Here is a 27,329-nt window from a genome sequence, read left to right as displayed (position 1 = left end):
AATCGTGGCGGCGGCGGCTGCCTGTTTTTCACCGCATGTGGGTGCAGCACGGCGGCGGCACGTTGGCGTTCTGCCGCGCTGGTGCGGGCCGCACGAAGTTCGCCGTGGAAGCTCGCTCCATGTGGACCGGGCTTAGCATAGATTAAACGGTAGCCACTCCTCGTTTTGAACTTGCACAAACCTGGTTCCATGGGTGTCCAAAGGTAAGCCATTTTTTAAAGTCTCTTGAAGGACGTGCTAAAAAAAAATGCCATTTCATCAATAAAAAAAAAACATGGTCAATAGTCTACGGCTTCCTGCAGAGAAAACAATGGTCCCTTCAAGGTACGAACGAACCCCTTTCTTTCATCCATGTTTTAAGAGGCTGTGTGCCAATGTGTAATTTAAGAGAAAAAGAGGTTACACCCGCAGGCCGTTGCTCTGAAGAGAGACACAAGAAGAATTGTGTCACTCTTATTTTTTTTGTACAACTTCTTACGCATCAGCACCCACTAGCCATGCTCGGAGTGGCCGAAGTCATGCGGAGTGAAGCCTGCTCCTCTTTAAAAAAATTAAGGTCACTTTCCTCTTGCATATGATGTCTATCAGCGGTTACTTACGTGGCTCGTAAAGCTGCCCACAAATTTCGATCTAAGATTGTAAAGATACGAGTAAATATAACTTCGCACACAGTGTTGATAACCAATTCCCCACTGTAGGCTATGACAACAAATTATTTGTAAGTATACACAAAATTTTGTCTTTCAGATTAAACAAACGGAAACGGTTGTTAAAATTATGGAATCTCTTAAAAGAACTGTAAGTTAACCGACTTAGTGTGGTTGCATCGCTCAGAACAAGCGCGAAAACACACAGATCAAGAAAAAAAGAGCACTTGCGAAGGGCAGGTGCCTCAGTATTACCGCGTGATATTCGATGCGCGTACTGAATCCTCGTTTTTAAATTAAAATGTGAGCTAAGAGTCCAGCCGAGTACCGTGCTCTTTTTTCCTGGTCTGTGTGCTCGGGCGCCGTTTCCTTACGAGACAAAGAATAGCTATTTTTTTCGTTGAAAGAAATGCTATGTAGTAACAATGGAAATTTTCAGTGGTTTTCTTGCTTTTTCAAATCTATTTTTTTTTACAATCCAAGGATACAGCAGCGCAGTAGCGCCAGTGCTTCTAAGTACACTATGGAAGCTGTAAGGCCTTTTCTTCTTCCCCAGTGCTGGACACCAAACCGGGTTTATCCTGTTTAGCATTCCTGCCCTTCCCCTTATCACTGTCTCTCTCCCTTTATCTTTCGGCGGTCGCGAGGAATATGGCATCGCGATAACAAAAGAAGCGCCGATACAAGACTATAGAGCTTGCCGCTCAAAGTATTGCTGTGAATGTAGATGTTTAGTTAATGTTCACGATAGGCTGCACGCCAACGTGGTTTCTTCTGTCTATTGATCACTTGCTTAGTAATTTGCAGAAGCCGTATAACGTTGCCTAAGTTTAATTCAGCCATCCCGACCTTTCTTCAAAACACACACACTGTGGACTTTACCGGTATACGATAAGTTCACATAGAAAAAAAAAAACGTTATCATAAAGATTTTTAATCAACTTTTCAAAACACCCTTGTGCCGCGGCGTATGATTGTTTTCAGCGTTCCATTTTTTTCACATAGACATTCAAACACCGCCTCAGCGCGTCTCCCTCATCATATTACCACGTGGGCGCGGTCCTCTATATCTAAAAATCCTCTATATTACAAGTTCGCGGTACCTGTCTCGCAAACAGTACATTTCGGATGAAAGGTAAAAAGAAGGATCCCGACCAGTAAAAGAATACGAACATATGCTTCGGCTCCCCTTACGGCAGCCTAATTCCCAATGCAATCAAGGACGTGCGATAGAAGTTTATAATTAAGGCTTTAAAACATGACGTAAGCAGCGCGTGTAGATGGGTGTAGGGTTCCGTCATTTCAGTTGAGGGTGCTATTTGTCGTTTGGATGAGAAGGGTTTTCAAGTGGTGTCCTGTAGTCAGTTTTTTTTTTCTTTTCTAATGTCTTGGCGTTATTCCAATCAATTTTGCGGCCCAAGTCACCTGCATGTTGTGCCCAGGTGTTTGATGCGTTTTTCTTGTTTACATCGTTGATATGCAGCTTCAGCCGCTGTTCAAAATTGCCTGTCTCGCGATATAGATGCAGTCTTCACATGGAATCCAGTAGACGATGCCTGTAAAATGTTTCTTCGGAAGCTAGTCTTTCACGTTTACCAGCCGATGGCGTTTGGATGGATAGGGGTTCCAAGTGGTGTCTTGAAATCAAATTTATTTTATTTTCTAATATCCTGGCGTTATTCCAATCAATTCTGTGGTACAAGACTCCTGCATGTTCTTCCAAGGCGTTTGATGCAGTGTTTTTCATGTTTGCATGGTTGATACGTTTGCTTCAACCATTGTTCAATATTGCCTGTCTCGCCGTTATATACGCAGGCAAAGTTTGCACATGGAATCAGGTAGACGATGCCTGTAAACTGTTTCTTTGGAAGCTTCCGCGTTGACCGTCTTCCGCGTTGACCAGCCGATGGCGCAAATTTATGATGTCACGTGAGCTACCTGGACGTCCTAACCGCCTAGAACGCGGGCCAAAGTCTCGCTCACACCGGGTATGCGTATATGGACTGGCGGCGCGTTTCATTGGGAGCACGCAGTTAGGTCTTGGAAGGGGGGGGGGGGGTGGGGGAGGGACTGAAACAGATGGCGTTCGACCGAGTTTATAAACGACCTCGGGTATCCACATGCCGAAACATTTTTGTTCACTTCCTGTAGGTCAGCAGCCCTGCTTTGTGAGGTAGTGCAGATGCGGTTGATTCTGCAGACAAGGGAAGCGACCACAGATCTCTGTGGTCGCTTCATTTAAAATACCTGCCTGTGTGTGTGCTCTTTCTGTGGCCGGAAAATGCCAGACTGCTGGTCACTTTCATGAGGACGTCCAGGAAGACTAGCTCGTCGTCTTTTTCTTCCTGGACTGTGAATTGGAGAGACGCTTCAAAACTATTTAAATCGAACAGGAATTAGGTAATTTTCTCTCGCTGAATTACGCAGCACTAATCCTCTACGTAGCGTTGGAAGACTTTGGGTGGCGAGTTGAAAAAGACGAATGCTCGACGTTCAAGCCATTTTGTTAGATTTGAAGCAGTTACCTAAATAGATGCACCCATGTGTGTCCCGTGCCTATAGAAGGTGCCTTCAAAAGTGAAGTAAGCATTCTCCGGGCAGAACAGAATGAGCCTCTTCAAGTGCGTTTCTCTTCATACGTCCCCCTAAACACGCTCTGGCTATGTTGCTTCTTCAATTTTGCGATATGTTGAGTTGCAACCAAGTTATTTCTATAAATGAAAAACAAAAACATTTATTTCATTTATATTCCAAGGCTACAATAAGAAAGAGTAAAATGTTTGCTAGTCATGTTTTTGAAATATCCGGGAGCCGCAGCGGTGTCAACCGTATCTTAGCGGTCTTTCTTTTATCTTAGGTTTAAATTTTTCCCGTGCATAACATATATGCTACCCTTCATTTTTACCCCCAAAACGCTCGACACGGCTATATTTCTTTGCGGCATAAAAATTGCAAGCTGCGAGCCTTATGGCATACACTACATATAAGTACACATACTGAATTCAGTTAAACTGGCAGTTTCATTTCTCTGACAACATATTTGAATAAACAAACTCTGAGTAAGATTTTCACGACGACGCTGTGCATTCCCAGAATCCCGTGCTGCCGCCTTGCTAAATTACGTAAAAGCTCAAACATTCAGATCTGTGATGATGTTTCTTTTTTTCTGTTTTAACGCAGATCTATAAGGCAGAATTAATACAGACAAAACGGTAACTATGCAACATGATTTACGGCATGGAAACATGTGTTGCTAGTTTGTAACAAGCAAAAACCTATAACCTTCACGTTGAAAATGCGTAGGAAGTACTTTTCATTCTATTTATAAGCAAACGCGGCATTGCAACATCAGTTCAATTATTTTTAGTTAAGGAAAGTCGAAACCGCAGCAAGTAAACGATGTGTGCAAAGTGCATCAGGTACCCGACAGTTTTAATCATATCTTTAATTCACGCGAGAAGAAAAGGACCATAGGATAATCATACTGAACAATTTATTGGGCGCCTCGCATAAACCGAGCCCCTAAAACTTTGAAATCGGAATGAGGTTATTAGCGCGTGTTAGCTTATCAGTGTTTAAACAGGGCGAAAACTTACGACGGGCTATAAAGCGTCCGATACAAAGTAGACAAAAAATGACACCCATTGCGTGCTTCTGAACATGTACAAATGGCCTGCGATATTAATACGCTGCATTAGGCTCAGAACGGCTTCTACTAAATTTTGATGAATCCAAGCTTTCCTTTGTGGCCAGAAGCTTCGGGTACAGCACGTCATTCTAGAGAGCATCCTCGTGGAATACCTTCGCCGGCTTACTGACGCTTCACTTCAAATCCAAATTTTAACAACGAGTCAGTGCGCATGTCTGGCTCTTCTTTCTTTGTCCTTGGAATGATGCGCTATTTTCCCGCCATAAATCCTGATTAGCTCTGAGCAGTTGAAGATTGCGAAGTGTCCTTCTGGAGCAACAGTTTTACTTTGTGCTTAAAGTAGCGCGTTGCGAACAAAGATTCCAGCCTTTGGTGTTGTGCACTGATAAGGTATGCTTGAGCAGCAAACACACCACAGTCATAGTACCTTCTTCACAGCGTCCACAAGCCGCCGAGACTGCTCCCACACCTCGTAGGAATGGTTGCCTCGACAGCGTACGGCAGGTGGTCGGCCTAGCTTTCCTGTTTTCGCCAAGCTCCCCACTCCTCTTACCAGGATATTCAGTGCGTCTTGAACGAGTGCAACTTCTGTCTGGGTAACAAGAAGAATTTCCAATGAGACGACAAGAAGCGCAATAATGAGGAACTGCACGTAGAACGCACAGCGAAAAACATATACACAGTGATTCACCGATGTCACATTTTAGCAATGAAAGGCGTTCCGCTGCTTCACCAATTGAAGCAGAAAAATTGGCGCCCACCACAAAATAGTGTAAAGCCCCAAAATAAATCCCTTGTTGGTTTCTCAGAAAGCGAGCTTCGCCGTTGAAAGGAAAGTCGTCTTGGTGCAGGGCTCGCACCCGGAACCGACGCCACTCTGGAGCGTTCACTCTGCAATCTGAGCTAATCAGGGGACTCTCAGATCACGGGGTGAGGGAGAATTAATCTGGAGCACCAAGCGCAGGCAAAGCGAAAGCGGGAAATCAATTCTCCGGAATTCCGTTTTGTCGAAGAAGTTCCACAGAAGGTAAAACTGCCACCCACCCTACGCTTTCCCTTTCGTGAAACTTCCTAAACCTTGCGTATTTCCGCAAAAATCATTTGTAGTGGTTTCTGCCCTGTAACAAATGATGATACTCCTAACTATTCCACAAAATTAAAAGTATTGCAGCAGGTGGCTAGAAAAGCAAGAATTCTAAGAATACAGCAAAGGACTTTAGCGGAAGCCTTAGCTCGAGCCGAACTCCAATTTACCTACGCAAATACATATAAAGCACAGAAATGCATTTCTGAAATAACTGCGTCACCGATATCACTGAAATTTGTTGTATTCAAACGAAAAAAAAACAATTCAATAACTCTAGAAACCATCAGTGTAATTCACGGCATCCACAGTTTTACCAATATTGCCGAAAATAGACAAGTTTCAAGAACTCGACGTTAACAAACCCGTAACTTGGCACCGACAACCCATACCGCAGTTTTGTAAACTTAATCTGGTAAAATATCCAAATTAAGTGGAAAAATAGGTTATATCAATTTACAGCTTGCAACCTATAGAAGTTTGAGGGCAGTGAGGCTGATCTCCGAGTGAGATGAAGTGGATGTCATTTCAATAGTAGTATACGAACTGAACTCTCTTCTTGGGAACGTTCAATAATGATGCATTAAAATCAAACAACCCATAGATCATCTCAAATCATAACTCGTTGTTTTCACTGTGGCCAGTCCGGTATCAATTGCTGAGCACCTGATTACCGCAAGTCAATATACCACATACCTCGAATTCAAATTAGACAGCCCTCTTAGGATCCGTCATCATATTGCACGCATAACAAGGAAACTCTACTACGGCATACGAGTCCTCATTACAGCATGTTCCCATTTAAGCCATAACGCACTTGTTGTCACTTTATTGCGCATTTCTTTATTCACATATGAACTATGGTGTGGCGTCTTGCAGAGACACATATACTACTCCTATCAGCTCGCTGCAAGTCATTCAAAATCAAGCCATGTGGGTACTATCTTCCAGCTCTTACAACACAATGCAAGAGAACTGCTGAGAACCAATGACATGGATACCGTATCTGAGATAGTTCACTGTAATTCAGGCATCTTCTTTTAGAAGCTCATATACAATGAACTCCCATTCGACCTAATTTGAAAACCATTTTTACTGAAAGCTAACATTAATTACGAGATTCGCATATAACAAGAACACTTACCTTGCTCAAAGTGCGCGCTAATTATGCTACATGCGCAAGAGTTTTTCTTGCATTTCATTGTGGGACTGCTTGCCTTTAGTTATAACAGCGTGTAAGACTATGATCTTAAAATGTTCTCAAACAATTTGCTAATTGTTGTTTGTTCTTTTTTATTTGTTTCTTGCTGACTGTGTATCATAGTGCTTTGATACTTTCATCTATGTTTGCAACCTATCTGATTTTTCACGCATATTGCTGCTAGTTTTCTTTTCGAGCATTTCAGTTACCTTTGTACCGGAAAGTGCATATATGCGCGAATGTGCATATGCTGTCTATGTGCGTTGTTCTCGTCATGTTTATGTGCGTGTGGCTCACGTTTGACTTTCATTTGTATATGTTGCATACTTTGGTTGGGGCTTTTTTTTGTTTCTTTTCATTCCTTTTTTTCATTTCTTTTTTTTTATCCGCTCAACTGGCTGTCTCCGATATTTCTTCTACTCCGATATCCACAATATGTGAAAAACATGAACTTGTTTTATTTTTCTGTAGTATATTTCATCAAGTAACCTCGACAGGGGGCTCCAGTACAGTCATTAATTATGCGATGTTCTTTTGTATTTTTTTATTTGTCAACACTTATAACCACTTTGTGAAGCAGTGAATTCAAATTGAAGTATACATATATGAAAGTGGAACATAACATAAGATTGTTACAATGTTTACGGGGTTTCGCTAAAGCAGTACTCACAAATTAGTGGCAGATTTCAGAGCCCTGTAAAGTGCACCATTTTTCTCTGCTTTAGCAGCACTATCAGATCTAGTTTACAGAATCGTTATCTTTTTTAATTACTAAGTTCAATTTTTTTACTTTATAGTGAAGTTACCGATGTTTTGGGCTGTTCAAGAATTTTTCCTAAAACATTGGCTGGTTAATAAAAAATGTGCTTCTCACGGCCACTAGGTTGCGACGGTTTTCTTTTAAATGCAAATGATCTCATAAAAAGTGATGTTGTTACTAAAAAAAGCGATTTCTCCATTCGCATGTATTTAAATGGGAGCTCCCGAGCCTAATCTTCCTGTGTGAAATTACTGCTTCTTGCCTATAATTCTGGCACGAACTCAGCTAACAATAAGTTCTGGTGGATATACCGTACTTAGCGGCGGAATGAACGCACCCTCGACTTTAGTCGCCACGATGTGGATTTGTTTTTCTCCCGCGTAATAAACGCACCCTGAACTTGCTGCCGTGAGGTAGGAGAGGCGATTCGGCGTCCGATATGGCGTGCGGTGAATACGATTGTATCGGACGCCGGATCGTACCGTTTATCTCCTGGTTTTATTGCGATAGCAATCATATGGACACTCCAGGCGCATTTTTGCCGTCGGTGCCGACGACTGCAGCTCTGTCTCCCGCGTTCGAGGGAGGAAAGCGGGGAGGTAACGCGCCGTATTTCGTCACGCGCATGGCGCCGGTGGGAGGGGAGGAAGGGAGGGAGGCTGCGCAGCAACTGCCCATTGCGCGGCCGCGCGCGCCCTATCTTTAAAGCGATCTACATCGGGGGCTGAGTTAGGTGCGACGGCGGCTTATATATTTGTGTGTGCTCTGCTATCGCCGCTCAATTTGCGTTGAAGCGATGCACGGCACGATGGTCATTTCGCTCGCTGTCCCTGCCACACTTCCTCACACCAGCGTTTCGACAGTGAGTGTCCGCGGTCATCGAGTGTGATTGGTTCATGTTTGCCTGTGCGCGCTGGCACAATGCTGGTTAAATAACTTTGCAAGTTTATACGGCCGATAAAACTACTACCCTTACTTCGTATAGCAGTCTAGGCGTTCGCTATCGCAACGGATGATTCGCCTTTCGGTGAAACTGCGACTTTTTTTAGAGGTGGCTGCAGAAGAAGATCGCTCAAAATTTTAACCCGCATAATAAGCACACCCCCCAACTTTGCGCATGTTATTCGGGAAAAGAAGTGCGTTCATTATGCAAGTAAATTCGGTACTTTCCCAATAACGGCATACGTAGTGGATATCGTAAACACGCAGTGGAAAGCCTGCATTTGTATGGCGATAATGAAACTTGGCAAATTTCTCGCCATTTACGCAATAACATGTTCGCGGCAGCAGTCAGTGGCTCACCCGCACGGAGTTTCTGGAAGGCCTCTGGCCGAGGAATATTGGATAAACGCCTTTTTTAGCGTATGCCTGGCGGACGGCACCAATGTCTTGCTCCCAGAGCTCCCTGTTCAGCAGTTCGAAGCCAGTGAGGTTGGTCCCCGAGTTTTGGAAGGGCGTGAGGTCCAGAGTGTGCATATCCTGCTTTGAATAAAGATGTAATCAAAACTTCCACCCGTTGTGAAGCACAACCATATACCTGTGTTATCCCAATTGCAGATATACTGGCCCGCAAGAGTATCATTAAAAAGTACAAAACACTTAGGCTCAAAACACTGGTTTCCCATTGTAACTTTTGTTGCTTGCTAGTACGCGTGTGGTATCGTTTTGATTTCTGTCCTCCATATAAAGTTATCTTCTACTTGACTTACTTATTAACTGCAAATCTTAGAAGACATATTTATGGCAGTAGACAAAAATAATTAGAAGCGCGCTTTATAGCATGCGACGCGCTGTTCACACTGTGCTACTCGTGGTGCTTTTTAGAACCAAAGAGGAAAAATTATTCTTTGAGGTTTATAGCCGACAAAAGGATTTGGAACACGAACTAAAGCTATCAACTTCGGAGCCTATGCTATACTCTGTAACGCCACTGCCACCATTCCACAAACGAATGAATAAATGACAAGTTCTGACATATACATTATACACATTCCTAAGAAACCTGGCTGAAAAATCTGGATGGCATAAATGGATGTCATGCAAACACTAAAACCACTCATCACTCACCAGCGTTGTGACAACGTAGCTGTGATATTCCGTTATGATTCCTATTTTTTGCGCCTGAAAGTAGACGGATCACATTTTAAGAAGAAAAAGAAAATAACCTTTAGCTCCTGACATGCGGAGATTACAACATTCAACAGCGCATAATACAACATCACGTTGGGTATATCAAGCTGCCACTAAACCAAGCATCGCCTGCCTCTAAAACCAATCTTACCTCAAGCCAGCACTACCACACCCGCTGCCCTCGAAATCTCGAAGCTCAATTCCCGAATCACTGACCTGGACGTCTCGTTTACGATGGAATAACTTTATGCCACGATTAAAATGGACAGAAGCAATTCCCCTCCGGGTCATGGTGGTGTCACCGGAAATATGTTACCAAAGTTGTCTGAAGAAACTGAACTAGCTCTTCTAGAAGTCAAAAACCAGCCGTAGTCCCAGGAAATCGTTCCGGAACACACGAGCCTGTCAATAATCAATCCAATACCGAATCCGGGAAAAGTTTCTAGCAAATATGCAAGGCCATTCCACCCTGCGAAGGTGGACTACCAGCAGAGCGTTACTGTAAACATCGTGGTAAGAAAACTTGTGTCCCTCATTGTCACTTTGTAACGACGGTCACAATGACTTTGCGGTCGTAATGATGTACATCGATCGCCATACTCGAAACTGCAGACACATTCTTTGATTATGTCCAATCGATGCACGTATGCATGGGTGGTCGGTTGGGCCGGATCTGTGTGGCATCGCAAGCGAAATGCCTCCAACATGAAACGCGTAAACCACTCCCTCTTCGTCCCGACACATCCACATGGAAATCACCCAGAACGCATGTTGTATCTGTGATTCCAAAGAATTTATGCAGTGTTCACTGCACTTTGCTGAGTGCTTGTAGCCTTTACCTGACGGGGCTATGAGCCACTTCATTTTTTGTTTGCTTGCGGGGGTACGAGCACTTGATGATGATAGCTTTAAGTGCGGACATGAAAATTTTATGGTACCCTAGCCATATACAGCTCCGCTGTAAAAAAAAAAAAAAAAAAAAAAAAAAAAAAAAAAAAAAAAAACAGCCCAACCTGTTTCACGATGATTGTTGACGGTAATGCGTATAGCATTAAATCAAGAAGACGAGAAGTTTGGTGGATCGGTAAGTGCGAACGCGGAGAATTCTTCCCTCGTTTCCCGCAGACCTATTGTCACATGTACAGTGACCGGAGTTGATGAGGTGTTCATTGCAGAGCGGCCCACACACAGTGCATTCATGACACAGTTCGCTATATTGTTGGCGTAAAAGACGTCCATTGAAAAGTGGCGCACACGCGTGTACCCGCTGCATTTGTGGCGCCGCTTGCTAAAGCGTCGGGTTGTTGTTCCTGAGTAAACCATGTGACGTGGGTACGATTCGGCCCACCACCGGATAAACTTAAAGGATATCTTTTTTTTTCCTATTGTGGAGCGCCACGCACCTACTGGTACACACCCAGTCGCACAAGCAAGCATCAAAGAGGTTGATTGACGACCAGAGCAGACCAATTGGCAAATACCCAGCGCTCCAAGTCGGCGGCATATAGTTTCGTTGAAGAGCGGTACATCAGTGCTGCATCTAAAGTAACCCATTTCCGCGGGAAAGCGGTTTGCCGAAGAATGGCAGCTATGGTCACATTGTGACATGGTCAGTCACCCGAGCGCGTCAGATGGTTGGCTTCTAACTCTATTGCTTCAGCAAACAACTCGATACGCTACCCATTCAACCACAGATTACCCAGTGACCTAAGCAGGCGGGATTAGGGCTAGAAACATAGATACAAACATAGCCCCGAAACGTGCGTGAATTACCCAGATATATATGTCCGCATTGTCACATTGTGCGCAATGTAATATGTACACATTGCCACATACTCAATGACTCAAGTTGGTGCTATGGTTGGTTTAGAACCCTATTTCTTCAACACAGCAGTCCGGCGCTCTAACTACTCGATTACACAGTGACCAGGTTAGTGGGAAAGTGGTAAATAAAAACGCTCATATATACATATACACATGTTTAGACCCAGGAAAGCGCTTGAAGTACCCTAAGAATGCTAACGCTATTAAATTATTACCAATCTCCACCCCATGTCACTCACACTAGCCACATGGAAACTCAGTGAAAGTATTATGCACACCGGTATAACCCACTACTTTGAATATCGCAAACAAGGACTACACCCGTCCAAGGCCGAATTCAAACAAAACATGGGAACCAACCATAACATCTGATTGGTTCGGATTGTTTTAAGTGAACTCATGAAGTGGACCGCCGGACTACATCCGAGGAGTCCACACGAGGAAAACATTTGACAGTGTCAAGCAGGATCACATTTTCCCTAATCTAGCAAGCATACATCCCACCTAACGAACACTCGACTGGACAACAAGATTACTGAAAGCCATACCCATTTGACTTCGTAGCAACAGCAATGTCTCAGTCACTTACTGTTTAGATCGAAGCGTAACCTTCGGGTTCAATTTCGGCACCCCTGTTTTTTAATGTGGCCATGCTCACAGTGGCCAGAGAACATTAAACTAACACTGGTGCCGGGTATGCTATATAAATGCGGACAACATTACAATTTGAACAGAACCACCCACAAGACTGTGGTGGAAATATTGAGTACGTGGTTCCTGAATCTCAACCTGCTCTTAATGCCCTCTAAGACTACCTTTTTAAAGTGGGATTCGCCTTAACGCTGAAGAAAACGCAACTTCTATGTGGCAATGGCAGACGCAGCGGCCTCCTGCCCCAGCATGCAATAACTTTAACGCTGGGACAACATGAACTCAGGGCTACAAAAAGGCACGGTCAATATCTTGGGATTCCCGTCCACAGTTGCGATACGGGACCATTTTGGACCCCCCCCCCCCTCCCACCGAGCCTAAAAATCAATTAATCAAACTCCGGCACTTTCTAAAACGCCTATCCAACAATTACGGCGCCGCCCGGCAGACAGCCTGCTCCACATTTATCACATCTATCACCATTGGTAAAACCATCTACTGGAAATATCACCCACCCAAACACTCCGTACAGATGATTAACCAGCGAAGCTGCAACGTTTTTCTTACTGGGTTATTTCTAACTGTTCAATCAAGTCTTTCTGACTTATTGCTTCTTGGTTGGAGGCATCCGCCCGCCATCGTCGCTTTCGTTCGACGTGGCCACTGTGTTCGGCGTCTTGGTCGGCGGTGCCCGGGCGCCATTGCCGCTTGCATTCCGCTTTGCGTTGTAGCGCTGCTTGGAAGGCTCCCGGATCCTCGGTACGCAGTTTCTGCTTGCGCTCGGCTGCACGAGCCTGTTCTTGTGTCCGGGTTGCAACATCGGCACGGCGTAGACGAGCTCGTTCCCGGTTCTGCTCGCGGCGTTGCTGATCGAAAGCCGCCTGCTCCTGACGTACGTATGACCCATGGCCTATCCATTTCGAGACGGAGAGAAGCTGCTGCGACGGCTGCGATGGAGAGCAACGATGTTGCTACTAGCACAGCCAATCGCGCGCCTCTCTTTCTCTTTTATTTTCACGCATGCAATGAGGTTTCGCTATAAGGAGTTTTCGGCGTACAGGCGACATACGGACGGACGGATGTATCGGCTAGTCACGTACAGCTTCGCTACAGAAAGTCACCGAAAAACACTAAGAACTCTACCTGCTCATCATATGACTATCACGGGTCTCCCAACGCTCTCCAATATACGCAAACTGCAAGACCTAACACTCCTGCCGCCACTCAGTGACAACATCTAACACGTTCAAACATTATTGGATAATCGACTGCACCGCCCCACACAGGTCCAAGACACCCTGCTGTGGCACACGCAACACGGCCACATAAAACCCCGGGACACCGCAGGCGAAGACATCGCTCGTGGTTTACTAAGCTGTACCTTTCCAAGACCTCTGCGCCACTCACAACTGTAGCTACTACGACGAGACAGGGTCACAGCCCCACACTTGACATAATTCGCAAATGACCAGAAACCGCTGTAACAACTCTGCTCTAGTATATGCACCTTCTGCCACTGTGCATGCGAAGCCAGCATACAACATACCATTTTACCCTGGCCCACTTTCGATCCTCACCCAGACAAGAATTTTCTATGTCGTGATATTGGAGATTCGCAAAGGGACATTCTCGGACACCCCAATTGCCTAGTGACATTAGCCCAGTTCGGCGCCGCTAGTGGCCTGGCAAGCGTGATTTAGTGGGTGCCTTCTTCTTCGCCGTATCTCCCTCCTCCCTGACCAGCGACATTCAGGTCCTCCCTACACCAATGAAATGAATGCGTTCATGCATTCGTTAAGCAGAAATTCAGAGAAACACGGTGTTTCAGGGAAGTCGGGCCAAACAATAAAAGACCGAGGTGTTACGAGAATGCGTACAACCAACTTAGTATTGTTTGCTGTATTTTTGAGCAACTCAAAGTACTTCTTGCTATGAGCTTAGGGTACTAATAACAATACTTACTTAATCAACATTTAAAGCATTCATTCAGACGCCAAATCTACAATGCAGAAGTTGTAGCATAGAGAAACATTCGTGAAGAGCGGACACTAGAGCCGTTTCACGGCCGAGCAAGTAAGGATCTGACCTCCCTCCAGACGGCGTAGCGATGTCCGCTTCCACTTCACCTCAAAGGTAGACCGCTTATCATACATCCACTGGGTTACGTCCACGCGTCCCGTTTCCATATAAACGTTGATGCTGCGCCGGTCATGTGCCGCTGGTTAGCCCCACCACACCGCGCCTTTCAACGCCTCGCCTCGCTTTTGCGGTAAAGTGTTTCCTTTTGTATGCGGAAATAAATTTGCTATTTCTTGCGTTAAGAAGATTGTTAGTAACACGTTTGTTATGCTGGGTGAGCGTATTATGCACGGGTAGCATAGAATATGTGCCGAGGCGTCTGTTTACTGTGCAGCCACCCATTTGTTTTGGCACCCATCTTTTGCAGAAGAGCACTGCATTACTTCCAACGCGTAATTTTCCACAAGTCACTGGCAACACGTTCGGTTTAAAGCACACAATTTCTTTTCTGTGGCTCACCATATCATCACATAAACATTTTATTTGGTGTGGCTCGAAAGTTTTGTGAAGGCGGTTTACCTGACTGTATATGCCTGATATGGCCATGGGCCGGTTTGCGAGAGCCAGTTTAACTTGACGCGTTGCTTGTCATGGCTAAAACATTCTTGTTATCTCTGTTTTTAGTATGTGTGTTTGTCTTTATTAAGTTTGGTATTCAGTATTATTTATCCGCAATTTCCAATGTAAACAAGAAGAAATGACATTTTTTCTTTGGTACAGAGGTCAACACTCATGTCTAGAACAACTGGGTGTCGTGCTCGGGACTGCACGAGCTACATCTACAGTTTAAAATAGGCCACATCTGAGCATGCGCGGTGCCAATGACGCGCCTGGCTCGCATTTTCTCTCCTTGTTTATCGCCGCGGCTGCAACAACTGCTTTGGCCGGCAGAAGCGCTGTCAATGGTGTAGCGCCGCCAAAAAAGAAAAACGCGCGGAATCGCTCGGCTCAGCGTCCTTCTACTGCAGACTTATTCTCAGTTCACGGTATCGTCATACCGCCATTGCGTCGCACATATATCTCGCGCATCGCGACGTGGATTTTGCATAACGCATTGCGTCTATTGTCGTCTGCTAGGAGTGAATTTTACAAGCCTACTTTCATCGTTTATTGGTCGTCTACCCGCCAACGTTATTTGCGAATAATTGTAGGTTTAGATCGCACATAGAGAGAAATTCTGCCTAGATATCCTGAACTTATGAGATTTATTGAAATCAACACATGTAGATATAGCTCAAGAACGCTGTCAAATGTAAGCACAACATACATGAGTGGTAAGCGGAGGCATTTCCTTGTGCGTTTCGTGAGCGAACATTGTCAATCATAACATTGTCAATAAGCATAAGCTTGAAGCATAGCTTGCACCGGGCGCCGAGAACGATTCACTGCGTTTTTTGTTTGTTTGTTTGCTTGTTTGTTTTTGATTTTGCACTACACCGTTAATTGACAGCGCTTTTGACGGCCAAAGCAGTTGTTGCAGCCGCGGCGATAAACAAGGATAAAAATGCAAGGCCGGCGCATGATTGGCGCCACGCATGCTCATATGTGGCCTACTTCAAACTGCATATGTCGCTCGTGCAGCCTCGAGCTCGACGTTCCGTCGTTCTAGACATGAGTGTTGACCTCTGTACAACTGCTTCCTACTGTGTGCAACTGAGTAAAGCGGCTCAAGAATGGCACAAAAAATTAATCAAGACAGCTATGATGGCGTTATTTTTTAAATCTGCATGAACTAATTCAGCCTTGCTTAAGTCCTTTGAGAAGCTTGGCGGTTCTTGCAGTAGAAAGGTTGCGATCCACGAGCTTCTTACGTCATTACGTACGGCATGCTTAAAAATGAAATATTAAAGCTCTTGCGCCCCGTTATAGACGACGTAGTTGAGCATTTTAACAGCCAAAAGTATACCAGAATCGAGAGCATCGCTATTGAAACCTTCTTCTTTCTGGGGTTTTACGTGCCAAAACCAGTTCTGATTATGAGGCACGCCGAAGTAGTGGGCCTCCGGATTAATTTTGACCACCTGCGTTCTTTAGCGTCCACTACAACGCAAGCACACTGACGTTTTTGCATTTCGCCGAAACCAAACAGAGATAAACCACGCATCCAGAATCTCGGAAGACAAAATTAGCGGTCTGATAAGCTGCTCAGGGCGCTGGCGGAAGTGCAGTAGCTCGGCCGCAGGGCCTAACGGGAGTGTCCGCTCGTTACCTACATGTTTATCTATGGTTGTAGTGCCTATTGCGAAAAACCAAATAATTTTCCCGGCTGACAACTGCGGTCGTTCTACTTTTTCAGGGCTGCAATAACGCATGCGATATAAAAAAAACTGCGTAACTACGCGCTTACGCGCAGCGACATCATGGCTGTCAAGCACTCGACCAACAAGACATCGACTCGGCACGCCAACCTGAGGCAACAATAGGCCGCAAGCAAGAACGATAGGCGATTGCTACACCCGTCATCTCTGATGCATTGCCATCCACCGCCAAACAAAAACCTCATCGCCCTTTACGCTGCCTGCCAACGGCAGAAACGCTGGCAGAGCTGCAAAAATTACCTTGCGTTAGGTATCGGATATCGCATCGCTTCAACCGCCCAGATAACTCGACAAAGGCTAAACCAAGATCACTGTTTTCGATCCATCTCCGTTGCTCAAAGACTGTTTGTGACTTCGGCCAGCGTGCAGCATCGATCATTCGCTCGTGGAATGGTTGAGGGCGACAATGTCACTGCGTGTAAGTGCGTATTCACGTAGTACCGTTTGAAATATGGCATGCTTTCTTTACCACCCGGAAAATTTGAAAGCACAGCAGCTACCACAAAATAATTATTTGGACATTTCTCAGTAAACTCTATAACTTCCACATTAAGATTAGCGTTTAATATAACACGAATATTATTTTATTTATTACAATAATATTATATAATAATAATTACAAAATAATAATACAGATAAAAAGTTACCTAATTATTTAGAAATAATCATTAGTTCAACTCAAAGTAAAAAATACCTTTAGTTGCTCAATATGATCACCGCACTTTCGTAACTAATTCGTGGATTCCTTTTTTGTATTTGGACCGACATAGCTGAAACAGCCTGTATACTATATTTTCCAGCTAGCGCTGAACACCCACGTCAGATGAAAATGTCAGCTGGGAATCAACAGCACACCTGAAAAGAATTCAAGTCAGATATACTCCCAATTATCAATGCTAGAGTTTGTAATACGTCTGCATGTATCATATAGATACATGCAGACGTATAACTCAAGCAATACGTCTGCATGCTACCTGCTATCTAATCATGTTGTTTTAGCTTTTCAGTACCAATAATGCCAAATGCTGCTAGGAGATACCTTGCTCAAGCTTTGGATATACGTTAGCTAATGATGATTGTTATTACGGCATAATGACAATGCACAACATGGCAATTGCGAATGAATTTCTTTATTTATTTATTTTATTGTACATTACAGCCATGCCAGGGCCATTGCAGCAGTGGAAAACACAACATGCATAAAAAATAAGAACTAAATAACAACTCAGGAGAGCAGTAAATCACTTTAAATTAGATCCACGGGGAGCATATGGCTACGGCCCCCTCATTTCGACATCGACTTGTGCTATGACAACCATTAACTCAAACTGTGCCTGCCTCCGCACGTGCCTCATTAGCAGTCCGTGTTCTCTGTATTCTCCGAGCATAAGGACTTTCAGAATCTAATAACACCTACGTCAATCATCAAACGTATTCATTATGTCCTGGTGAATCATTAAGTTATTTTCCTTGGCTGCAAGTTCCCAACGAATATGAATTCAATTGCGGCTTCATGTTTCTTCCTCACAAATAGGCCGAAGTAACAAAAATAACGCAGGAAATCTTGATCGATAGCTTCCTAGGGTGCCTCATTGCCATTCCCGCATTGATTAAATTAGTTACCAAGAGTTCTTGCGGAAAAGAAAACACATCAAGTTTTACTCACGAGCTGCCAAAGCTCGGAAGAGTTCAGATGGTTCTCTCACGAGAATAGTGAAACGCTGACTTAGAATTCATCGGGTTGCGGTCGTTGCAAAGCGTGAATAACCTTACCGCTTTGAGCACCTCGGCAAGCCTCTCTGCAGCAAGGTCCAGGACAACGTTGCTGTCGGCAGACTTTGCAATTTCCCGTAGCAAGGGTCTTGGATCTTCCTTGTCTGTCAGCATCCGAAGCGACACCGGAACGGGCTGGCCGCCAACGGGAGATTGGAGGTTGAGGAGCCCACGAAGTCGCACCAGCGCTGGGAAATGAACCGATTGATCGGATACTTCCGTAGTCGGGTAGTTCGAAGCCGATCAGCTATCGCAGGACTTAAGGATGTGGCCTCAGCTGCGATTACCGTGTTAATCGGCTAAGACAATTCGAAACTGCAAGAATCAATAATCGAATGCTATTAGAAAAACCCGAAAGCGTACAAGAACGTATGTTTCTTCTTGTTGAGGGTTGCAAGTCCGAACCATGTTTTGTTGACCTTTCCTTCCTTTCTGTATCCAAGGAGCAGGGCCATTTTCATCGTGCGCATAACGCTTCCTGACGTAATATTTTGGGGAGTAAGGTAACGCATTAAACTATCAGCATGGTCAAGGTGGTTAGTAGGGATGGGCGTTATGCTATTGAAGAAATCAATTCATATTTTACACAACAAATTCAAATACAAAGGTAAAATGAACAGAACAATATATATATATATATATATATATATATATTCAATTGCTTCCACCTATGTTAGATGGAGAAGAGAATGAACCAAATACAAAAATGTTTTGAGTTTTTTAGAGCCAGTGGGCATTCCTTGCAAAATTTAGCAGGCCATCAACACCGGATGTTGAAAAAAACCTCGCTGTGCTTTTTTGCAGTCATAGTACTTGTGTTACCGCAGTACAGTCAGCGCTGCCATGGTACCGAAAAAAATCTAAATACTTGCCATATTCAAAGAAATGGCAAACAAATATTTCAGCACGTACCAAGAGAAAGCTTAGCCGAGGGATGCCGTAGCTACGACTTAGGATAAATTTTAATACGTGGTTTCATTTGACGTCAACGTCAAAGTTAACTAGCCCTTCGACAGTCCTCACAGATATCTGCGCAATCTCGGCTGCCAGAAATTAAACCGGCGACCTCTTGTGCAACCCACGCAATTCGATACTGCCGCACCATAAGGCTGGCAGAAGTTGAAAACAGGATGGTGAATCAGTCATGGGTATCGGAGAAAGTTATCATTCATTCTCGCACCTACCTTCCGGTCTCTCGTAGATGATCGTGAAGTGCGCCCATTGCTGTGCTTCCACAAGATCCTTCAGTGCCTGGCTAAGCTCTACGGGTGAAGGCGAGAGCGTAACGGACACCGAGTCAGGAGCGACCCGCCATTGAGCATCGTCGTCACGGTGAGAGTAGAAGTGTGCCATCCTGTGCCTGAAGCAAGCGGTGCGTACCAGCCAAGCTGTTTCTGGCTGCTGTGGTCCCAGCACAGCCAGCAAGCCTTGCTCGAGAAATCTGCACACTGGCCACAGTAAAGAAAATGTAGTGCACATTGTGTGCAAAGCTAAGCCTGCGCATTGCGAGCACGCACGTGTAAATATATAACATCGTCTCAACATAGGCAGATTTTCATCTTATTCCACACAATACGGTGTCCTTATAGCAGTGAAATGTGCCTGCAGCAATGCACACGGCAACGAAGTCGCTAACCTGAAACTTGTCATCAGGTGTTATGCAGGCGGTATGTCTGACAGAATAATCGGCTTTTACCGAAATCCGGATCATGCGTCAGGTCAGAAGATGTGCACAGTCGAGCCGAAGACACTCGAAAAACGTCGTCCATGCGTAAGAGGTGAAAGAGAGCGCTATTTATCAGAAGAGATTTAGGCGGAGAGAATCTGTACAAGATATCCCTGAATCGCCTTTTTTTTCTGTCTATGGTGGCAGGAGCCGCTTTTGTACTGGTAGGCTCTAATACTCCCTTTTTCGAGCACTTGATCGACTTGCTGAGCAGGGACTTCCCCTCTATGACGGAGATCTGGTACGGCTAAAGGAGCATTGCTGTGTGAAATTCGTTCGTGGTTACTGGAACCAGGCCAAACAGGAAGAAGACCGCAGATCGTGCGCGAAATCAAACAACGTGGTTAACCACAGAAGTGTCCCTTAAATTTCTTGCTCTTGGCTAGAAGAAAACAACATATTATTTATAAGTGGAAAATCAGCAAGACTGTCTGGATTCGGTTTCCTTACGCTGTCTTTCATGAAAATTTGTATCTGATTGCTTTATTTGCTTCGTCACAGCACAGCATGACAGTAAACGAAGAGAAAAGCCGACTTCGCCCCATTTGTAAAAAAATAATTACAGCTGAAAGACAGCCGAATATCACAGCACAACTTTTTAAAGTTCTACATTGCTTTAAATAATGATCAAGCTATAAACAGAAAACTAAAGAACATAGCTTATACAACAAAGAAAGCAGCTGAAATCTCCTACACTTAAGTAAAGCACTATCTAGTTATACAAGAGAGAGCCGCTAAGTATGCTACACTTAAATAATTACTACATAGATTAGGCAAAAAACAGGAGCTAATTTATTTATTTATTTTATTTTATTTACACAATACGGCAGGCAGCAATGCTGCTCAAGCTGGAGAGTGTTTATAAAAGAATGTTTTTTAGCAGTTTTTCAAATGAAACATAAGATGTGCATTCAACAACAAATTCCGGTAAATGGTGCCATTCTTCGCATCGTAAGTGGAAAAAAATGATTTGTGAAAGATTTTAGTGTGGGCAAAGTGTGACTGGACTACTTTAGAATGAAAAATACCTGATGACCTGTGTGGAGCATGGGTAATATATGTGGCATTTGCTAAACCAGTTTGATTATGAAACAATGAGTAAAAAATTTCAGCCTGGCGATTTCACAGCGCACATGGAGCGGATCGAGTCCAAGTTGGCCTAACATGCCAGAAACGGATGATGATGTTTTGTAGCCATAATTAGTGCAAAAACAAGGAACGATCCTCATTTCTGTTTTTTTTTTCTGAGGACCTTTTTTGAAAGCGAAGAATCGCCATCTCCATGAAGAGAAAGTTTGAGAAATTGCAGGTAAGACGGTGCTGTCGTAATAGTCTGCATTGATAGCAGTCGTTCACTCTGATTATCCTATATTTTTTATTTGGGTGCTGCTAGGTTCTCGACTTTAGCGTTGTCTGTCAGTCTCAGTATCTTCTTCTGTATTCTAATTAATTTTGGTGAACTTGTTTCTCTAGTTGTTCTTCAAATCAAATAACAGTGGTTAAGATAAGAACTAAAGAGCGTTTTCTGTATAAATAACCTCACCGTGTTGGGGATAAGGTACAGGATGCGTCTTAAAATTCCAGCTATCTGGCTTAACCGGAAGCTATAGCTACCGCCCAACTGCGATGATGCCTATTCAGATACATGTAAAACGCAGAAAGGCTTTTCTGGAATAAACCCTGGACCAATTGTAATGTAATTTGTTGAATTTGCGAGAGAAAGTTAAATTCTAGTGACGGTTGGAAGCGGAATTTAGATTTAAGGTTTGAATTCCTTAAAGGGAACTTCCAGCAATTCGTACGTTCAAAAAGAAAAAATATAAACACGAAGTTTACAAATTCATAGCTCTGCTTCAAGAAAAGGTATCGCAGTTTTGTAAACTTCATCCATTAGATCACCTTCATCCATTACATCATATGTCAACTTGTATATTACGTGAATTTGTGGGCAGCCCAAGATGGGAATTACTGGAACGCCAATTATTATTTAGGGCGTCCAGCTCCCGAATGCTGTGCACGCTGGCGTGAAGACGGGCTTGGGCGCAGAGTGCCATCCCCGACAGCGCATCAAATGCGTATTAGTCATATGGTTTAACGTTGGCTTGTGAATGCTTGTTGCAAGATGTACCTTGGATTTCTCATCACAACTGCTTTTGCCCTTCTTACGCGTTTCTTGCTTTTTAACTGTCTGATACGTTCATGATTAAGTAATTTCTAGGTCCGACATCATTAGGGTAGCGTCTTATTATCACCTGAATGCATGTGAAAAAGTGCGCGTTCTTCAGAGGGCACGTGGATTGAAGTCAGGCCACGACGGTGGCCAAAGTGGCCAAGTGTATCAACGGCTACAAATCTGATCAGAAAAGAGAAAGGTCAATTTTCTCTATGTAATCTATACAGTAATTCTAGCAGTTATAAGTAAATTGTAATTCGAAAAGTATAGGAACAACTCAGCCCACCCTATTATTTTCTTTTCTTTTTCATGCGCAGCCAATAACGCGGCATGCCTTTCAGCATATGCGCTAATCATTCCTTTATAAATAACTATAACAATACGTATTTCTCAGCTCTTTAAACCCACCGCAAATCGCAGCCAGAATTATGGCGTAAACATTTTCAGGGGTCCTGAACAAACGCCCACATGTTATTACTCTGCAATGAACGTATTCAAATCATAGTAGCGTAAAAGTAACCGTAAAAAAGAAAACACACAGCGTTGTTGAGAAAGGAAGCTTTGAATAATTGTGGAGAATGTTTTTTTCTGGCGGCTTCACTGAACTCAGAAGCACTGCTTTTCCGAAGCCTCCTTTTTACCAACTAATCCCAGTATATACGCTCAGGAATAATCCAGTGGCAACGTTTTAATGGGCGACTGAAAGCTCAGCAGACTCGTTAGGCAAACGAACTCGGTGAAAATTCACCAGTGCGAAGAAACTACATAAAGTCAACGTTCACATTCATTTCGAAGTAGCACGTATACCTCGGAAATTCGGAAGTAAGAGATTTGATCCGCCGACATCGACGAACAGTTCATTAGTGGTGCAGTCCTTCTGAAGAACCTAAGTGCAATTCATTCGTGACTTCGCAATTTAATTTCGGTTAAACGCCAGTTTTTCCTTCCATAAAACGTGCCTCACATTGCAAACTTCCGCACAAGCATATTTTCTCTTAAAGCTTACTGGGGCGTCTAATGGTCCCCGTAGTGACTTTTATTGTTTTTTTCCAAAGTGCTTTGGGGACTTAAGTAAGATTAGAAAAGTAGTACCTAAACTTTATCTACAAGGCAAACTTTATGTTACTAGTCTCAAAGGCGGCGCTCGAAATGACCATTTCTCGCCATTATTCTCGTGCATTGTTTCTTCTACCGGCCACGAAGAAACTTGTCGGCACCGAATCTCTTTCTCGCGTAGCGAAGCACATCCTCTATCAACAAATAAGTAGGAGTTGATATGAATGTATATTTATTGGACTAGGACATCGCGTGACCTTCAAAAGTTATTATGACGTGCATACCGCCCGTCTAGAAGTAGGCGCGGAGGTCACGTGTGAAGGACACGTTATTTTAAGTGGCGCCTACGCTTAACAGAACCAACTTATACGTTTACAAAAATTATAAAGCTGAAGAGTTCAACGTTTACGTCTTAACCAAACAACATCCATTTCAGTAAAAACAATAACAATGGGGAAACTTGAATGTCTCGTCCTGCTGGCTGCGTAGTTGTCCGTCTTCTGCCCTCGTTTCGCGCGCACGCCTGCGCAGCCTCACCGGGTTGAAACTCCGCTCACCGGGTTCAAACTTCAGTCACCCCGAAGTTGTGCCATCCATTGAGCACCTCGCACACGAGTCAGCGGTCCACGCATTAACAGTATAATATTGTGTGGTTTGAAAAACATCTCCAGACTTCATGCTGGAAAGAGTATTGCAACAAAGATTGTCGTTTAGGTGTTTGCCGCTTTCATTATTTTATTGCCGCGTGGTACCTAGGTTTGTCTACACTAAACAACATCGTTTAGAGCCACTGAAACACCATTGAGTATACTCACACTTCTTGGCTGACCGTAGAATGTCGTCGGGGTTTAGCGTCACGGTGGCCAGACTTAGGCGACTGGCGCCGTCCGAATCGCCGGTACCTCGTGGATCGCCATTTGCGACATTCTCCGACGCAACATGTCGTGCGTCACTGACGTTCAGCTTTCCTCTTTCCAGAGCCTGCGAAAGCCATTTGTACTCCTCGGGAGAGTTGTCCTGGTCGTACACCACACCTGCGCATTTAAACAGACAGAACGGCAATGTAAACAGAAGGCGCTCCATTTCAAGTGTTTCAAAAGGAAGCTAACAGCTACCTTTTTACTGTATAGTCAACTGTGGTCGGCTGAAATAGAGATTTTAGGTATTTATGAGCTTCGTAAGACGATTACAGCCTGGTTTCTCTCTAGACTACCTTAGGCTATGAAACTTACCACACCATCCCTAGTTTTCAATACTGCGACAGTCGTATCCCACAGAGTGGAACCCCAGTGCGAAGGACAAAGTGTTTTTCCAACTAGCATAAAAACAGATGATATAGTAAGCACTGCTCAACCCATGGTTACCACACGAATGTGCGCGTGCATGAAAACTGTCAGCCCTTCCACTGGGGTGGAGATGGAAGACCAGTGAAGCTATACTATGGTGGCAATTATGTATTTACAATTATGACTATTAAAACGTGATGGTGGAATTGTTTATTTGGATAATTAAAGAATGAGAAATGTATATGATCCGGTGGTTATCATTTATTTAGTGACCACAGGGACCATGACCTTATGGTCGCTACGGCACACCGCCATAGAGTGTACGGCAAAGGTTGGCAACGTACTTCATAGACACGTCACCAACGCCGAGCGCGTTCGATGCGAACGCGGACAAAACGCCGCCGCTGTCCACAACAGTTCTGCGCCTGGTTTGTGTGACCGCACACAACCGCTGTCAAAACTCTGGCATGAGCAAGCGCGGCAGCAGCAGTGAGCGAAGGTTCATGCGCTCTATCGCTTCAACGGAAACTGAGCGGCGAAAGCACAACGCACACAAAGGTAGGAGCCTTGTTGCAGATCGGTTTCAAGATACGGTGCGCGCGACCGCCCGGCGCCGCGCAACCTACAAGTTGCTCGCAGACCAGAAGCCGCAACCCCTCCCTCCCGCGCTGCCTTCCCGCTGTCCTCCTTTCGCGTCGGAGATTGAATCGCCAGTTCCCCTTGCGCCTGGTCGCACGATACGCATTTGGTGCCGCAGTTACACGTCGCCTTCCCTTCCTCCCTCCCTCCCGTCCCCACTACGGCCTCTCGCGCGACGGGAGAAGTGGCGTTTGCTCTCCGCCATACGTTCCCCGCCATGCGTTCTCCGCCATGCGCCATACAGCATACGGCCAATGAGAGTTTTTTTCTACATCCGGACGCGACCATCGAAGACTAAGCACTTAACAGCTTCGCTGTGAAAATAATTTATTGCAGCCCTTGGGCTAGAGTCTACAACTAGACACCCAGCTAACACATTTGTGGGGGTACAGCGAATTAACCGAAATAGTTATTTCAGAAACGAAAAGTCAAGGACCCTGCTATTGCACGTGCAGAATGGCGAAATCCGAGCGAAGCACTTTACCTCCCCTTCGGAGACATCAGTAGCACATAGCATTCGTATATGACTTTTTGAAAGAGAGCTTAATTTCATCTATGCTCCTGATGCCTCACATAAACAAGTAGCAACAAAATAAGGTGTGACTGTAATGATAATATTGAGTCTTGGTTGCCTGAAGTGCAGCCCACACATATGCGTGAGTTGGTCATCAGTGACCAAGAAGCTCGCAATTGCTTACCGGTAGTTACTTATTTGAACTATTCAGAAGCGCATCGTTGTCGCTTGCATTGCTCCTGAAATTTGAATTGGTGAAGTACTTTGCGTTTCAACAAAAATGCACCGGTCTGGCAATGGTGAAGAAGTCGACATTCTTGAGGCACACCTTGACAAAGTCTTCAGGATAACGGGAATTCCTGGTTTGCAATAAGCGTTCCGATAGTTTGGTCACTTCCGAACAGCTGACGCCGTCAAAAATGCAACATGTTTCACGCTATTTTGATGCCAATGAAAAAGCCGCCTCACAGCGAACAAAATGCGACGTCAACCTTTGTTTGATTAGCGATAGAAATGATTTGAAAAGATTCCATACTAACGATTAGGTATTCTTGAATGCAATCTTCATTGCGTTCGTTTAAAAGTTGTTTCGAAAGGTTTCATACTAAAGTTTAAGTCGTCTAAAATTGAAATTAGTCTCTCTTTCTTGTATATGCAGTCAGTTCGAGCCCATATATCAGTCAGACTGATATATATCAGTCAGAGTATATATCAGTCAGACTCGAGCCCAATCCACACATACGTGTGGGTCCATTTGTGCAATAAAAAGGTGAACAATTTTATTTTTTTGTTGCTCGAAAATATTTTAGAGAATCCTAAAGAGGGGAGTGCAAATTTTTAAAATAAATTATTGCTGTTCACTAATCGCCTCGTTCGTGGGCCGGAAAACGTTACGGAACGTAGTTCTAATGAACGTCCTACTAAAAGAAACCAAGTATTTGTTTAAATTTAATTTGAAGTGTTAGAAATATAAAAAAGAACTTGTTTACTTCCACCGCCTCCTAAGTATTTCGTGTAAGCAAAACTATCATTCTTTGGCATGAGCACAAACTTCAGTTACGTGCCTGTTTGGTGTCTATATCAGTTTAGTACCGCATCCCCTTAAAGAAGTTACGCGACTTCAAAAAGTATTGCAGTGGTGGCAATGACTATGGCTTTTAAATAGAAAGCAGCCGCAGCCAACAACAGGAGCCGCACTCACATGAAACGTGTTGGTGAAAGTTTTTTGTAACTAAAGCAATTTCTATCAAAATGATGAGTTATATCACCTGTTTTTATTTTCTTTCTTCTTCTTTTACTATTTTTTAAGTAGCCTATTTTTGTAAGTAGCCTGTGAGGGAGCTGTCGTGCTTTTCCAATTCGTTTATAACGGCGGCGAAAATTACGTGCACCAGATTTCGCAATGTCCAAAATGCCCGGTAAAAAGATCAACTGTAATTGCGAAACCGAAGTCTGCCCGTATTGAAAAGCTATTTCCTTGGCGTAAGTGCGAACACTTCCTACACTTTTGAGGTATTCGGCCGTAAAACGTGCTGCGAAATACATTAGCGTCGTGAAAAGCGTGTGTCAAGAAGATTGGGGTAAAACTAACTAAAGCATCAATGAATTTTGATGAGAGTTTGGAAACTATAAATGGAAAGTGATGGTATAGTACGATTTCTCCTAAACAGACGGACCTCATAACTGTACGGCTTGTATTTCGCTGTTGGAACTTGCGTCCCCCAGTGTCTAATTAAAAAGTAATTCCAGAACACTGCAAAAAATATACTACACGGAGACCTGAATGCTATTCATTTCAACATGTTTATGTTCGAACAAA

The 27,329-nt window shown here is 44.0% G+C and overlaps 1 protein-coding gene across 4 annotated transcripts in view; it reads right to left on the bottom strand.

Annotated features, from left to right (window-relative positions):
• LOC119461666 (glutamate receptor ionotropic, kainate 2-like) overlaps positions 1-27,329 on the bottom strand; it is a 190,300-nt gene that overhangs the window by 53,467 nt on the left and 109,504 nt on the right. For 3 of the 4 annotated variants that reach the window (XM_049671861.1, XM_049671863.1, XM_049671862.1), the window contains 6 exons: positions 23,887-24,105; positions 19,301-19,564; positions 18,117-18,304; positions 9,409-9,462; positions 8,644-8,823; positions 4,724-4,888 (listed from right to left, as the gene is read on the bottom strand). In XM_049671861.1, coding sequence (XP_049527818.1) covers positions 4,724-4,888; positions 8,644-8,823; positions 9,409-9,462; positions 18,117-18,304; positions 19,301-19,564; positions 23,887-24,105 — 1,070 coding nt within the window. The remainder of the gene's footprint in view (positions 1-4,723; positions 4,889-8,643; positions 8,824-9,408; positions 9,463-18,116; positions 18,305-19,300; positions 19,565-23,886; positions 24,106-27,329) is intronic. The other variant, XM_037723040.2, reaches the window with a different exon arrangement.

The sequence above is a fragment of the Dermacentor silvarum genome, chromosome 8 (genome assembly GCF_013339745.2).
Source record: "Dermacentor silvarum isolate Dsil-2018 chromosome 8, BIME_Dsil_1.4, whole genome shotgun sequence".
Taxonomy (NCBI): domain Eukaryota; kingdom Metazoa; phylum Arthropoda; class Arachnida; order Ixodida; family Ixodidae; genus Dermacentor; species Dermacentor silvarum.
The sequence above is the reverse complement of the archived record's forward strand: the minus strand, read 5'-3'. Positions and strand labels throughout refer to the sequence as shown.